At 60.1% G+C, this 14923-nt stretch overlaps 1 protein-coding gene across 1 annotated transcript in view; it reads left to right on the top strand.

Moving 5' to 3' along the window:
* The window catches only part of FASTK (Fas activated serine/threonine kinase), a 49415-nt gene that overhangs the window by 19104 nt on the left and 15388 nt on the right, over positions 1-14923 (top strand). Inside the window, exons 8-9 of the mRNA XM_054016979.1 lie at positions 818-1442; positions 2353-2467. Coding sequence (XP_053872954.1) covers positions 818-1442; positions 2353-2467 — 740 coding nt within the window. The remainder of the gene's footprint in view (positions 1-817; positions 1443-2352; positions 2468-14923) is intronic.

The raw sequence follows: 14923 nt of genomic DNA, 5'->3' as shown, positions 1-14923 counted from the left end.
TTCGTCCTGAGGTGACATGTTCCCAGTCAATATGGGGATAATTGAAATCCCCCATTATTATTGAGTTCTTAATTTTGATAGCCTCTCTAATCTCCCTTAGCATTTCGTCATCACTATCACTGTCCTGGTCAGGTGGTCGATAACAGATCCCTACTGTTATATTCTTATTAGAGCATGACGTTTCTATCCATAGAGATTCTATGGAACTTTTTGCGGATACAGACTAACACGGTTTCTACTCTGAAACCTATGGAACATGTGGATTCACTTAAGATTTTTACTTCATTTGATTCTACGTTTTCTTTCTCATACAGTGCCACTCCCCCCGCACAGAGAAAACATTAAGATCATTCCCACTTTGTCACAGTCCCCCTCGGCCCTGAGCCCAGGCTGAGGAAGTTCAGCCCCTGCCCCCATCCAGGCTCCCGTGTGGAGTTGATTGTGCTGGTGGGTGTCCGGGTGAGCGAGACAATCAGCGGCAATGGCCCTAGGTTGCTCTGCGCCCACTTCTGGGACACAGTTGCTCTGCTAGATGTCAGTCCCTCACTCCAAAACGACATGCTGGGCCGCAGTGGGCTGCAGCAGGGTGTGGGGCACGCTCTAGCATGGAGTTCCCAGTGTGACAGACATATCCCTGCTCTGGCATGCCTGGCAGCCAGTGCCCCAGGGGGTGCGTCTGAGGGCTCCCACCAGCCCCTGGGTGCCCCTGTTTTCCGGCCCTGTCCCTAAGGGCCTAGGGTATGTAGTGATGCCTTCAGCCCCACCCCATGGACCCTGCAGCAGCAGCTCCTGCCTCTGATCCATGCTGTCTCTGCAGATTTCCTGCTGTGGATTAACCGCTCGGGCACGGTCCTGCCTCTTGCCCACGTCCCTGCAGCCTACAAGGTTGCCTGCGCTCGCCCTGGGGTGCCCCCTGCTGCCAGCTGCCTGCGTTCCAGCGTCCTGGCCCTCACCGCTGACTTGCAGGACTTCGCACCATTCGCTCCGGAGATGCCCAGCAGCCCCGAGGGCCCCCGGGAAAGCAACCTCGCTGGGCATTTCCTGCCCACGCTGTGCCCTGCCCCAGGGGGCCCTTGCTACCAGCCCCCATCGGACTACTACTGCAGCCTGAGCAAAGAGCACTCGCTGGAGAGCCAGGGCAGCTCCACGCTCAGCAGCCCCTCGGAGTGCCTGGCCCCACAGCCGGCCGCCACTTCTGACTGCTCCCCCAGGGGCACCTCCACAGCCGTCCTCTTCCAGTTCCCTATCAGCAAGATCCTGGAGGAGGGGGAGGCAACAGCCGGCTGCCCAGGGCCCGATCGCAGGGGCCAGCAGGCCCCGGAGGAGCTGGACGAGGGGAAGGCGGCGCCAGCCGAGGAGACCTGTGCCCTGCCCTCCCCACACCTGCCTAGCCCCAAGAGAGGGCCGAGCGACGGGCTGCAGGGAGCTGAAGAGATTCAGAGGTACTGGGCAGGGCAGGACCTGGGCTCCCCGGCTCTGTTCCTCCAGCATTGTCCCAGTCCCCTCCCTCTCCCCTGCTGGCTGAGTCCATCAGCCCCTGTAGGGCACCAGGACTAGGGCCCTGCGCTGGGCAAACCTCACCCCCGGCCGGCCATAAGGCCCAGGATGCGCCTCCCCAGCTGTGCCGCATCCTCTCCCCTCCTTCGGCCGCAGGGCAGCGAGGGCAGCGTGCCCGTTAGTGGGTAACGTGCCCCAGGCCCAGCCAGGGGGCCTAGGGGCCAATGTGGGTCAATCCTCTGCCCCCCGTCCATGGGGCGTCTGGGGTATAATGCTGCCGCCCCCTTCCCCTCCCCCGGCCGTGGGGCGTCTGGGGTATAATGCTGCTGCCCTCGCCTTCCCTCCCCCGGCCGTGGGGCGTCTGGGGTATAATGCTGCCGCCCCCTTTCCCCTCCCCCAGCCGTGGAGCGTCTGGGGTATAATGCTGCTGCCCTCGCCTTCCCTCCCCCGGCCGTGGGGCGTCTGGGGTATAATGCTGCCGCCCCCTTTCCCCTCCCCCAGCCGTGGGGCGTCTGGGGTATAATGCTGCTGCCCTCGCCTTCCCTCCCCCGGCCGTGGGGCGTCTGGGGTATAATGCTGCCGCCCCCCTTCCCCTCCCCCGGCCGTGGAGCGTCTGGGGTATAATGCTGCCGCCCCCCTTCCCCTCCCCCGGCCGTGGGGCGTCTGGGGTATAATGCTGCTGCCCTCGCCTTCCCTCCCCCGGCCGTGGGGCGTCTGGGGTATAATGCTGCCGCCCCCCTTCCCCTCCGTGGGGCGTCTGGGGTATAATGCTGCTGCCCTCGCCTCCCCTTCCCCTCCCCTGGCCATGGGGTGCTGGGCAGAGGGTAATGCTGCCCCCCGCTCTGTCCTCTGCAGGGTGGTTCTCTCTGTCAATGACAAGTGGCATTACTGCCAGAACTCAGACATCCTGGTGGGCTCACGAGCTATGAGGAACAGGCACTTGCAGCTGCTGGGTTACTGCCTGGTTCAGGTAAGAGGCTGGGGGCGGGGGCTGGGGCGGGCCCGCGGGCCCCTCTCCTCGGTGCAGGAGCTGGGTGGGTAGTGATTAGAGGGCAGTGTGTTGGGCGCGTCCGTCCCCGAGGGAGCAGCAGGGGCTCCGCCCCGCCCTCGCTGGGGGGGGTGAGAATGGCACGTCCACTCCCAGCACACGCTGCCTGTGGGGAGGGCCAGGCGCCTCTGCCCAGAGCTGCCGCTGGGTGCCCAGCGCACATCCGAGCAGCTCCGCGACTCTGGGCAGCGTCACTGACCCGGAGCAGTTGCTGTTGGCCGGCAGAAGCCAAGGTCTGAGGGGCACCCTAGGGTGGCGATGGAAGAGGTGGACAGGCAGGTGTCCTGGTGGCTCTTCCAGGCCCCGTCCATGGGGACCCCATTCTAGAGGCAGGAATTGTGGGTCAGCAGCATCCAGCGGGGCCTGCTGTGTCTGCATCCCCTGGTGTCCCCCCATCCCCCCAAACCGGGCTCCACTCCTCGGCATGCCTGTGGCAGCGAGCCCCGGCTCGTCTGTGACGCCTGCGCCTTTTCCGCCAATCTGTGTTACTGAGGCCGGCTAGTTCAGTCCAGGGTGCCCCTTGCCGGCTGCCTCCTCTTTTCTTCCGCTGGCTCCTGGCTGCCTCATGGCTGGGCCTGTGTCGCTGGCCTTCAGCCACGCCTGGCATGTGAGGGACTCGGCTGGCGCCAGCGCGCTGGGCCTGTGCCGCTGGCCTTCAGCCACGCCTGGTGTTGCGGAGTGTGGGGGAGTCAGGGCCCTGCACCCCTCTTCCCGAGATTCACTGCGACTCTCAACCAGCCAGTAAAGCAGAAGGTTTATTTAAGGACAGGAACACAGTCTCAAGCAGAGCGTGTAGGTACGACCAGACCCCCTCAATTAGGTCCCTCTGGGAGGTTCAGGGAGCTTAGACCCCAGCTTGGGGTTCCCTGCGTTGCACCACCCAGCCCAAACCGAAACTAAACTCCAAACTCCTCCCGCTGCTCCTCTCCTTTGTTCAGTCTCCCCACCCCCGTTCCTGGCTCAGGTTACAGCTCAGGTAGCTTTCTTCAAGGGAAGTCCCCCCTCCTCACTGCAATCCCCCTGCAACATTCCCAGGTCAAACCCGCCCCGCTCCCTGCTCAGTCACATCTCTCCCCCCTTCGAGACTGAACTGAGCGGGGTCACTCTGACCAGTGACCTGGGGAAGTTCAGGGCTCCCTCTCTGGGACAACCTGTCCGCTATCAGGTTGGCACTTCCCTTCACATGGACCACGTCCATATCATAATCCTGCAGGAGCCGGCTCCACCTCAGGAGCTTGGCGTTGGCTCCTTTCATCTGGTTCAGCCAGGTCAGAGGAGAGTGGTCGGTGTGCACGGTGAAGTGTCACCCAAAGAGATATGGCTCTAGTTTCTTGAGGGCCCACACCATGGCCAGGCATTCCTTCTCGATGGCCGCGTAGTTCTGCTCCCGGGGTAGCAACTTCTTGCTCAGGTACACGATGGGGTGTCTCTCCCCCTTTTCATCCTCCTGCATTAACACCGCCCCCAGTCCCGTGTCTGAGGTGTCGGTGAACACCAAAAAGGGCTTGTCAAAGTCTGGGTTTGCCAGAACTGGGCCACTGACCAGAGCCTCCTTCAGCGCCCGGAGAGCTTCCTGGCACTCCTCAGTCCAGACCACCTTGTCTGGCTTCCCCTTCTTGCACAGCTCAGTGATGGGGGCGGCTATGGCGCTAAAGTGGGGCACGAACCTCCGATAGTACCCTGCCATCCCAATAAAGGCTTGGACCTGCTTTTTGGTTTGAGGAGCGGGCCAGTCTCTGATCACCTCCACTTTGGCTGGTTCCGGCTTTAGGCAGCCGCTTCCCACCCGGTGGCCTAGGTAGGATACCTCAGCCATCCCCACCTTGCACTTCTCCGGTTTGACGGTCAGCCCAGCCTTCTGGAGTCGGTCCAGCACTTGTCTAACCTGGGATATGTGGTCCTCCCAGGTCTGGCTAAAGACACAGATGTCATCGATATACGCCACGGCAAAACTCTCCATCCCCCTCAGTAGCTGATCCACCAAGCGCTGGAAGGTGGCCGGCGCTCCCTTGAGGCCGAAGGGCAGGGTCAGGAACTCATAGAGCCCCAGAGGGGTGACAAAGGCCGATTTCAGCCTGGCATCTGCATCCAGCGGCACTTGCCAATAGCCCTTTGTAAGATCCATGGTGGTAAGGTACCGAGCACCTCCCAGCTTGTCTAGGAGCTCGTCCGGCCTGGGCATGGGGTAGGCATCGGCTACAGTGATGGCATTGAGCTTCCGATAGTCCACACAGAACCGGATCGACCCGTCCTTTTTGGGGACCAGCACCACCGGCGAGGCCCAAGGGCTGGAAGACGGCTAGATCACCCCCAAAGCCAGCATGTCATTGACCTCTCTTTCCAGGTCCTGAGCAGTTTTCCCTGTGGCTCGGAAGGGGGAGCATTTTATAGGCGGGTGCGATCCTGTCTGCACCCGGTGGACAGTCAGATTAGTGCGTCCAGGCTGGTTGGAAAACAGCTGTTGGTACAGATGCAGCACCCCTCCGATCTCAGCTCGCTGGGCAGGGGTTAGCCGATCAGAGAGGGGAATTGCTTCCAGGGGGAAGCCAACTCTTGTCCCAGGGAATAGATCTACTAAAGGGTCATCTCCCTGCCCCTCCCAATGTCCACACACGGCCAACACCATATTCCCCCTGTAATAATGTGGCTTCATCATATTCACATGGTACACCCGGTGGTGGTGTGCCCGGTTCGACAGCTCCACCACATAGTTTACCTCGTTTAGTTGCTTGACAACCTTGAAGGGCCCTTCCCAGGCGGCCTGGAATTTGTTTTTCCTCACGGGGATGAGGACCATCCCCTGATCCCCAGTGGCGAAGGCGCGGGCCCGTGCTGTGCGGTCATACCAGACCTTCTGCTTCCTCTGGGTTCTGGCCAGATTCTCCCTGGCCAGGCCCATGAGCTCGGCAAGTCGTTCCCGGAAGGTCAGGACATACTCCACCACCGACTCTCCGTCAGGAGTGGCCTGCCTCTCCCATTTGTCTCTCATCAGGTCCAGGGGCCCCCTTACCCGCCTTCCATATAGCAGTTCGAAAGGCGAAAACCCGGTAGACTCCTGGGGTACCTCCCTGTACGCAAACAGCAGGTGAGGTAAGTACTTGTCCCAGTCCTGCGGGTGCTGATTCATAAATGTTTTCAGCATCATTTTTAGCGTCCCATTGAACCTCTCCACCAGCCCGTTGGATTGGGGGTGATATGCTGAGGCCCAGGTGTGCCGGACCCCACATCTCTCCCACAAGCACCGGAGTAGGGCCGACATGAAGTTGGACCCTTGGTCCGTCAAGACTTCCTTGGGGAACCCCACTCGGCTGAAAATGGTCAGCAGCGCATCCGCCACAGTGTCTGCTTCAATGGACGATAAGGGCACTGCCTCGGGGTAGCGGGTGGCGAAATCGACCACCACCAGGATGTATTTCTTCCCAGACCGGGTCCTCTTGCTGAGAGGTCCCACTATGTCCATGGCCACCTTCTGGAAAGGCTCCTCTATGATGGGCAAAGGTCTCAATGCTGCTTTCCCCTTGTCCCGGGCCTTCCCCACCCTCTGGCAGGGGTCACAGGATCGGCAGTACTGCCGGACGTTGGTGAAGACCCCGGGCCAGTAAAAGTTCTGTAGCAGCCTCTGCCTGGTGCGCCGGATCCCCTGGTGCCCTGCGAGAGGGATGTCATGGGCCAGGTACAGTAGCTTGTGGCGAAACTTCTGGGGAACCACCAGCTACCTCCTGATCCCCCACGACTCCACTTCCCCCGGGGGAGCCCACTCTCGGTACAGGAACCCCTTCTCCCACAGGAACCTCTCCTTGCATCCTCTCCTCATGGTCTGTACCACACTGAGGTCAGCCAGGCCCCTTAGCTTCCGCAGGGAGGGGTCCTTCTGCAACTCGGCCTGGAACTCGGCGGCTGGGGAAGGGATGGGGACTTGCTCCCTCTCGTCGGCTGGGTCGGAAGCCCCAGCCACCCCAAGGCCTGTCCTTGGGTGTTCCCTCCCCACCCGGGAAGAGTTCGGTGCCTCCGGTGTGACATCCTTCCCAAGGTCAGGGCGTAGTGCTCCTCGCCGGCTCTGGCTATGGGTCACGACTAAGGCGGTCTGGGGGCTGCTTGGCCAGTCCTCTAGGTCCCCCCCCATCAACACCTCAGTGGGCAAATGGTGGTGCACTCCCACGTCCTTGGGGCCCTCCTTGGCCCCCCATTTCAGGTGTACCCTCGCTACGGGAACCTTGAATGGGGTCCCGCCCACCCCGGTCAGGGTCAGGAAGGTGTTGGGCACCACCCAATCTGGGGCCACCACCTCGGGCCGGGCCAGTGTCACCTCTGCGCCCGTGTCCCAGTATCCATAAACTTTCTTCCCATCCACCTCCAGGGGAACAAGGCACTCGCTCCGCAGGGACAGCCCCGCGCCAACCCTGTAAACGGAGAACTTTGAATCCGGAGCATCTGACCCCCCCAGAGAAGCTGGCCTGGGGCCCTTCTCTCTCTTGAGCAGTTGATAAGCTGCCAGCCCCTCTTGCGTGAGAAGCCTGCCCCTCGTCCGTCTGGGCCTCTACCAAGTTAACCCGGTGCGGGTTCGGTCTGCTCAGTCTGTCTTTGAGCTTGGGGCACTGGGCCCGAACGTGGCCTCTTCGGCCGCAGTAATAGCAGCTCAGGTCCCGTGGGTCCCCTCGAGCCGGTCGGTTGTCCCTGATGCTGGGCATTCCCCGTGGGAGGGGATTCCCCATATTCCCCCTTTGGGAGGTCCCAGGGTGACTCTCTCTCTGCATCGCGGCAGGCCTGTTCCTTTGGGGCTCCTCCCTGCCACCCCCTGACCGGCTCTTTACAAACTCATCGGCCAGCTGCCCTGCGTGTCGCGGGTTCTCTGGCTTTCTGTCCACCAACCCCAGCCTCAGGTCAGATGGGCACCGCTCATACAGTTGCTCCAGTACCAGCAGTTTAATCAGGTCCTCCTTCGTCTGGGCCCCACCAGCCCACTTGCTGGCGTATCTTTCCATGCGGACGGCTAGTTGCAGATATGAGATCTCAGGGGTTTTATCTTGACTCCGGAACCTTTCCCGGTACATCTCAGGAGTCAGCCCAAACTCACGTAGCAGGGCCTTTTTGAATAGTTCGTAGTCCCCTTTCTCTGCCTCTCCCAGTTGGCGGTACAATGCCACGGCTTTGGGGTCCAGTAAGGGGGTAAGGACCCGGAGTCTGTCCGCGGGATCAACCCGGTGCAGCTCGCAGGCCGTCTCAAAGGCCTCCAGGAAGTCATCCATGTCCTCCCCCTCCTTGTGTGGGGCCAGGATGCACTTATCAAAGCTCCGTGCAGTCCTGGGTCCCCCCTCACTCACCGCAGCCGGGGGTTCGCTGCCCTTCAATCTCGCCAGTTCCAGTTCATGCTGACGCTGTCTCTCTTCACGCTGATGCTGTCTCTCATTCTCCTGTCTCTGTCTCTCATTCTCCTCCCGTTCATGCTGACGCTGTTGTTCACGATCCTCCAGCTGTCTCAGTTTTAGCTCTTTCTCCCATTCCAGCCAATTCCGCTCCACGGATGCCGAACGTCGCCGGGAGGGTCCCCTGCTGGCCGGGGGGGCCACGGCGCCTTCGGTATTTGCTGGGCTCCTCCCCACCCTTCCCCTAGGCATAGGAAGGAGGGGTCTCGGGAAGCCCTCAGCAGCCGGCTGACCCCTCCCAGCTGGGACAGACACTGGTGCCTGCGCTGCATTTGCCAGGCTGCTTCCCTGAGACACAGGGATCAGTTCATTCGCGCGATCTTCCGCCTCCAGCCGGGCAATGAGCTGTTCTTTGGTGAGCCTCCCAATGCACAGCCCCCTCTGCTTGCACAGCTCCACCAGGTCGCTCTTAAGCCGCTTGGCATACATCTTCCTGCTGGCCACTCACCGGCCTGTGTGCTCACAGCTCCCCACAGTTCCCAGGGGTTCCCCTAGTGTGCCAGCCCTTCTCGAGGTCACCACCTCTCTGCCAGTGTCAAGCTGCAGACTCCTCCGCCCCTGGGACCACTCGCTGCGATCCCCCCGGGGGACCCTGTTACTGCAAAAGTCCTTCTCGCTGGTCACACACTCCCAGGGGTAATAACCGTCTCTCTCTCACTCTTCAGCAGGCCTGGTCCCCGTCAATCCCCCTTCGTTTTACTGCTCCCCAGTCACTTACTGCAGGAAGCGCCGTCCACGGGGTGCAGTAGATCCCGCCGCTGCCACCAGTTGTTGCGGAGTGTGGGGGAGTCAGGGCCCTACACCCCTCTTCCCGAGATTCACTGCGACTCTCAACCAGCCAGTAAAGCAGAAGGTTTATTTAAGGACAGGAACACAGTCTCAAGCAGAGCGTGTAGGTACGACCAGACCCCCTCAATTAGGTCCCTCTGGGAGGTTCAGGGAGCTTAGACCCCAGCTTGGGGTTCCCTGCGTTGCACCACCCAGCCCAAACCGAAACTAAACTCCAAACTCCTCCCGCTGCTCCTCTCCTTTGTTCAGTCTCCCGGGCAGAAGGTGTTAATTCTCCCCACCCCCGTTCCTGGCTCAGGTTACAGCTCAGGTAGCTTCCTTCAAGGGAAGTCCCCCCTCCTCATTGCAATCCCCCTGCAACATTCCCAGGTCAAATCTGCCCTGCTCCCTGCTCCATCACACCTGGCGTGTGAGGGACTCAGTTGGCGCCAGCGCGCTTTGACCTCTCGCTCAGTGCTGGTCCCACTCCTCCAGATTCGCTCCAGGTCATGCTCCCAGCGGCTCGCTGCTCCAGCTTTGCTGGTCCGATGTTCCACCCTGAGATACCGGTCCATCAACAGCCAGTGAATAGAGATCCCCCTCCACCAGTGCCAAGCAGGGTCCTCCGTCCCCAAGAGTGAGCGCGGTTGGCTAGCTGGCACGTTGGCGGCACCGCTGCCTGCTCCAGGCAGGGCAGATTGGTGCACTGTCCCCGGGGTACTTGGCCTCGGCCTCTGCACCTTCTGACTCTATGTCCCAGCCCCAGACGCCAGCTGTCTTTGCCTGGTGCAGCACCGCTGGCCCTCTGCCTCGTCTGGCGTCAGTGGCTTCCGCTCAGCCCTTGCTGGCGTGGGGGGCCAGGGCTGGGAGGCATGGAGGGCTGTGATATATGGGAGGTCAGTGGCCTTTTTGGCCTTAAACTCAGACTCTAGCCCCAGTACCAAGGGGGCTCTCTGGGTGCTGGCACCAATGCAGACACCAGGACCTGCCATGCCGGACCTGGTACCGACACGAGTCTCCAGCAGATCTGTAACTACAGACAGCTCAAGCCTTGGTACCGATGTTACTGCGCCAGCTCCCTTTGGCACTAGGACTTTCTCTGCCGACCCGGGGGGGCAGCATCTCCTCTAGAGCAAATATACCTCTGCGCCCCTTCTCCAGAGTCAGGAGTGACCCTCCCCGGGCAGCCAACACCTTCTGCTAGGGCTTCCCTGGGAGTCAGTCAAGGGGCACTTGGATGCCGCCCCACAGCACACCCAGACCTCAGACAGCTGGAACTGCCTTGCTACATCACCTCAGGCCCTGCGCTCTCCCCGGCCTGTTCCTGTGGCCTGCTGCCTCAGGACCTTCAATCAAGCACCCCAGATCCTCTTCCTTGATCAGATAATCAGAGCCGAAGAGGAATCTGAGGATGATGGAGAGGAGCACAGAGAGCCAAGAAAGAAAGTGACACCCCCCTTCTCCCCACTGACTTCAGGTCCTTCCAGGAGTTGCTGGGAAGAGGAGCATGTGCCCTAGATATGGGCCTCTGAGCCATGCAGGAGAAAGCATGTAACTTGTTTGATAACTTCCCCTCACCCTGCCCCCAGGCAATGCCAATAAACCTGGGAAGGGCCAGGCAGGATCCGACTTACGAGTACCTCTGCTCTCGCCCAGCTCTGGGCACCTTAGTGGTGGCTGTGGGCCCAGGACAACCGAAACATGGGGTTGCAGAGATTGGATCCCTGCACACCAAAGCCTGGTCTTGGGCATCACTGTGGCTGCATAGCAAATATCAGGCCCTATTCACCAGACGTGCCAAGGAGCTGGGGTGGTACAAAGTGTCTTCCTGATAACAAGCTCCTGTGGGTAGCCTGAGCCAAGGAATGCAGCGGTTAGAACCTCTCTGCAAGTGACCCTGGCCCAGCCTGGGCATCCTGCCTCCCACTCTCAGGGGTTGCCAGAGAGGTCCAAAATGTTACTCAAGATGTTCCCCTCCAGGGGCTGAACCATTAGCTCCCATCCGGCTGGGTGGTTGCACACCCCAAAGGACTTTAGGAATGCTGAGCTCCCTGGGTATGTGGTTTTCTCCTGGTAGCAGGTGTATATGTCAAGAGCGGAGTGAGTTTGGACAGAAAACCTCCTGCCAACAGAGATAGCTGACTATACTGCCCAGAGAAAACATCGCTTCTCCTGCAGGGAGCTCCTGTCTCTTCTACCACCCCCCTACATTGTCCCCAAGGAGGAGAACTGGCATTCGGGTCTGAGAGCCTCATACCGATCCCACCACAGCCTCCTTCGCTCTACCCCGCTTTTGTTGCACTTTCCCATTTTTCCCAGACCTGGGCTGGGATTACATCACAGCAGCTACCAAAGGCTGCTCCGTGCATTCCCCCTCGCCCCTATCCCTGTGTCGCGGAGTGTGGGGCCCTGTACCCCCGGCTTCCTGCGATTCACCGTGACTCTCAGCCAGCCAGTAAAGCAGAAGGCTTATTGGATAAGAGGAACACAATCTACAGCAGAGCTTGTAGATACAACCAGGACCCCTCAATCAAGTCCTCTTGGGGAGCGCAGGGAGCTTAGACCCCAGCTTGGGGTTCCCTGCGTTGCACCTCCAAGCCCAAAACTGAAGACGTCCCAAATCCCTCCAGCAGCTCTCTCCCCCCTCCCCTCTGCTCCTCCTCTCCTTTGTTCAATCTCCGGGGCAGAAGGTGTCGGGTCCCCCACCCCTGTTCCTGGCTCAGGTTACAGATCAGATAGCGCAATGTAACTCCCAGGCTCCATTCCCAGGTCAAACCCGCCCCGCTCCCTTCTCAGTCACATCTCTCCCCCCTTCGAGACTGAACTGAGTGGGGTCACTCTGACCAGTGACCTGGGGAAGTTCAGGGCTCCCTCTCCGGGACAACCTGTCCGCTATCAGGTTGGCACTTCCCTTCACATGGACCACGTCCATATCATAATCCTGCAGGAGCCGGCTCCACCTCAGGAGCTTGGCGTTGGCTCCTTTCATCTGGTGCAGCCAGGTCAGAGGAGAGTGGTCGGTGTGCACGGTGAAGTGTCACCCAAAGAGATATGGCTCTAGTTTCTTGAGGGCCCACACCATGGCCAGGCATTCCTTCTCGATGGCCGCGTAGTTCTGCTCCCGGGGTAGCAACTTCTTGCTCAGGTACACGATGGGGTGTCTCTCCCCCTTTTCATCCTCCTGCATTAACACCGCCCCCAGTCCCATGTCTGAGGTGTCGGTGAACACCAAAAAGGGCTTGTCAAAGTCTGGGTTTGCCAGAACTGGGCCACTGACCAGAGCCTCCTTCAGCGCCCGGAGAGCTTCCTGGCACTCCTCAGTCCAGACCACCTTGTCTGGCTTCCCCTTCTTGCACAGCTCAGTGATGGGGGTGGCTATGGCGCTAAAGTGGGGCACGAACCTCCGATAGTACCCTGCCATCCCAATAAAGGCTTGGACCTGCTTTTTGGTTTGAGGAGCGGGCCAGTCTCTGATCACCTCCACTTTGGCTGGTTCCGGCTTTAGGCAGCCGCTTCCCACCCGGTGGCCTAGGTAGGATACCTCAGCCATCCCCACCTTGCACTTCTCAGCTTTTACGGTCAGCCCAGCCTCCTGGAGTCGGTCCAGCACTTGTCTAACCTGGGATATGTGGTCCTCCCAGGTCTGGCTAAAGACACAGATGTCGTCAATATACGCCACAGCAAAACTCTCCATCCCCCTCAGTAGCTGATCCACCAGGCGCTGGAAGGTGGCCGGCGCTCCCTTGAGGCCGAAAGGCAGGGTCAGGAACTCATAGAGCCCCAGAGGGGTGACAAAGGCCGATTTCAGCCTGGCATCTGCATCCAGCGGCACTTGCCAATAGCCCTTTGTAAGATCCATGGTGGTAAGGTACCGAGCGCCTCCCAGCTTGTCTAGGAGCTCGTCCGGCCTGGGCATGGGGTAGGCATCGGCTACAGTGATGGCATTGAGCTTCCGATAGTCCACACAGAACCGGATCATCCCGTCCTTTCTGGGGACCAGCACCACCGGCGAGGCCCAAGGACTGGAGGAGGCTGGATCACCCCCAATGCCACCATGTCATTGACCTCTCTTTCGAGGTCCTGAGTGGTTTTCCCTGTGACTCGGAAGGGGGAGTTGTCACGGAGTATTGGGGAACTCAGGGCCCTGCACCCCCGGCTTCCTGCGATTCACCATGACTCTCAGCCAGCCAGTAAAGCAGAAGGTTTATTTGGATGACAGGAATACCGTCCAAGACAGGTCTTGCAGGCACAGACAACAGGACCCCCTCAGTTAAGTCCAGCTTGGGGTCCCAGGGCATCCCAGCCCTCCCCCCTTTGGGGGGGGGGGGGTCAGAGCCATCTCTGCCTCCCAGCCATCTCTCCAGCTCGCTTCCAGCACTCTGCTTCCAGCGACCCCTCCCACAGCCTTTGTCCAGTTTCCCGGGCTAAGGAGTCACCTGGCCTTCAACCCCTTCCTGGGTTCTCATGTTACACACTCAGGTATGCGCCCTCGGGCAGACTCCCATCCCGCAATGCAGACTATCCCAGCCACACTCCCCTGTCAGCATTCACAGACCACAGTGAGAACAGGCCCAGTTCGTCACAGAGTATTTTATAGGCGGGTGCGACCCTGTCTGCACCTGGTGGACAGTCAGATTAGTGCGTCCAGGCTGGTTGGAAAACAGCTGTTGGTACAGATGCAGCACCCCTCTGATCTCAGCTTGCTGGGTAGGGGTTAGCTGATCAGAGAGGGGAATTGTTTCCGGGGGGAACCAGCTCTTGTCCCAGGGAATAGATCTACTAAAGAGTCATCTCCCTGCTCCTCCCAGTGCCCACACGTGGCCAACACCACATCCCCCCTGTCATAATATGGCTTCATCACATTCACATGGTACACCCGGCGGTGGTGTGCCCGGTTAGACAGCTCCACCACATAGTTTACCTCATTTAGTTGCTTGACAACCTTGAAGAGCCCTTCCCATGCGGCCTGGAGTTTGTTCTTCCTCACGGGGATGAGGACCATCACCTGATCCCTGGTGGCGAAGGCGCGGGCCCATGCTGTGCGGTCATACCAGACCTTCTGCTTCCTCTGGGCTCGGGCCAGATTCTCCCTGGCCAGGCGCATGAGCTCGGCAAGTCGTTCCCGGAAGGTCAGGACATACTCCACCACCGACTCTGCATCGGGAGTGGCCTTCCCCTCCCATTCATCTCTCATCAGGTCCAGGGGCCCCCTTACCTGCCTTCCATATAACAGTTTGAAAGGCGAAAACCCGGTAGACTCCTGGGGTACCTCCCTGTACGCGAACAGCAGGTGAGATAAGTACTTGTCCCAGTCCTGCGGGTGCTGGTTCATAAATGTTTTTAGCATCATCTTCAGTGTCCCGTTGAACCTCTCCACCAGCCCGTTGGATTGGGGGTGATACGCTGAGGCCCAGTTGTGCCGGACCCCGCATTTCTCCCACAAGCACCGGAGTAGGGCCGACATGAAGTTGGACCCTTGGTCCGTTAAGACTTCCTTGGGAAACCCCACTCTGCTGATAATGGTCAGCAACGCATCTGCCACAGTGTCCGCCTCGATGGACGATAAGGGCACCCGCCTCGGGGTAGCGGGTGGCGAAATCTACCACCACCAGAATGTATTTCTTCCCTCACCAGGTCGTCTTGCTGAGAGGTCCCACTATGTCCATAGCCACCTTCTGGAAAGGCTCCTCTATGATGGGCAAAGGTCTCAACGCCGCTTTCCCCTTGTCCCGGGCCTTCCCCACCCTCTGACAGGGGTCACAGGATCGGCAGTACTGCTGGACGTTGGTAAAGACCCAGGCCAGTAAAAGTTCTGTAGCAGCCTCTGCCTGGTGCGCCGGATTCCCTGGTGCCCTGCGAGAGGGATGTCATGGGCCAGGTACAATAGCTTGTGGCGAAACTTCTGGGGGACCACCAGCTGCCTCCTGATCCCCCACGACTCCACTTCCCCTGGGGGAGCCCATTCTCGGTACAGGAACCCCTTGTCCCACAGGAACCTCTCCTGGCAGCCTCTCCCCACGGTCTGTACCGCCCTGAGATCCGCCAGGTCCCTTATCTTCTGCAAGGAGGGTTCCTTCTGCAACTCAGCCTGGAACTCAGCAGCTGGGACAGGGATGGGGACCTGCTCCCTCTCGCCGGCTGGGTCTGAAGCTGCAGCCTCCCTGAGCCGTGTCCCTGGGCATTCCCT

The sequence above is a fragment of the Malaclemys terrapin genome, chromosome 2, assembly GCF_027887155.1.
Source record: "Malaclemys terrapin pileata isolate rMalTer1 chromosome 2, rMalTer1.hap1, whole genome shotgun sequence".
NCBI classification, from domain to species: Eukaryota; Metazoa; Chordata; order Testudines; family Emydidae; genus Malaclemys; species Malaclemys terrapin.
The sequence above is the reverse complement of the archived record's forward strand: the minus strand, read 5'-3'. Positions and strand labels throughout refer to the sequence as shown.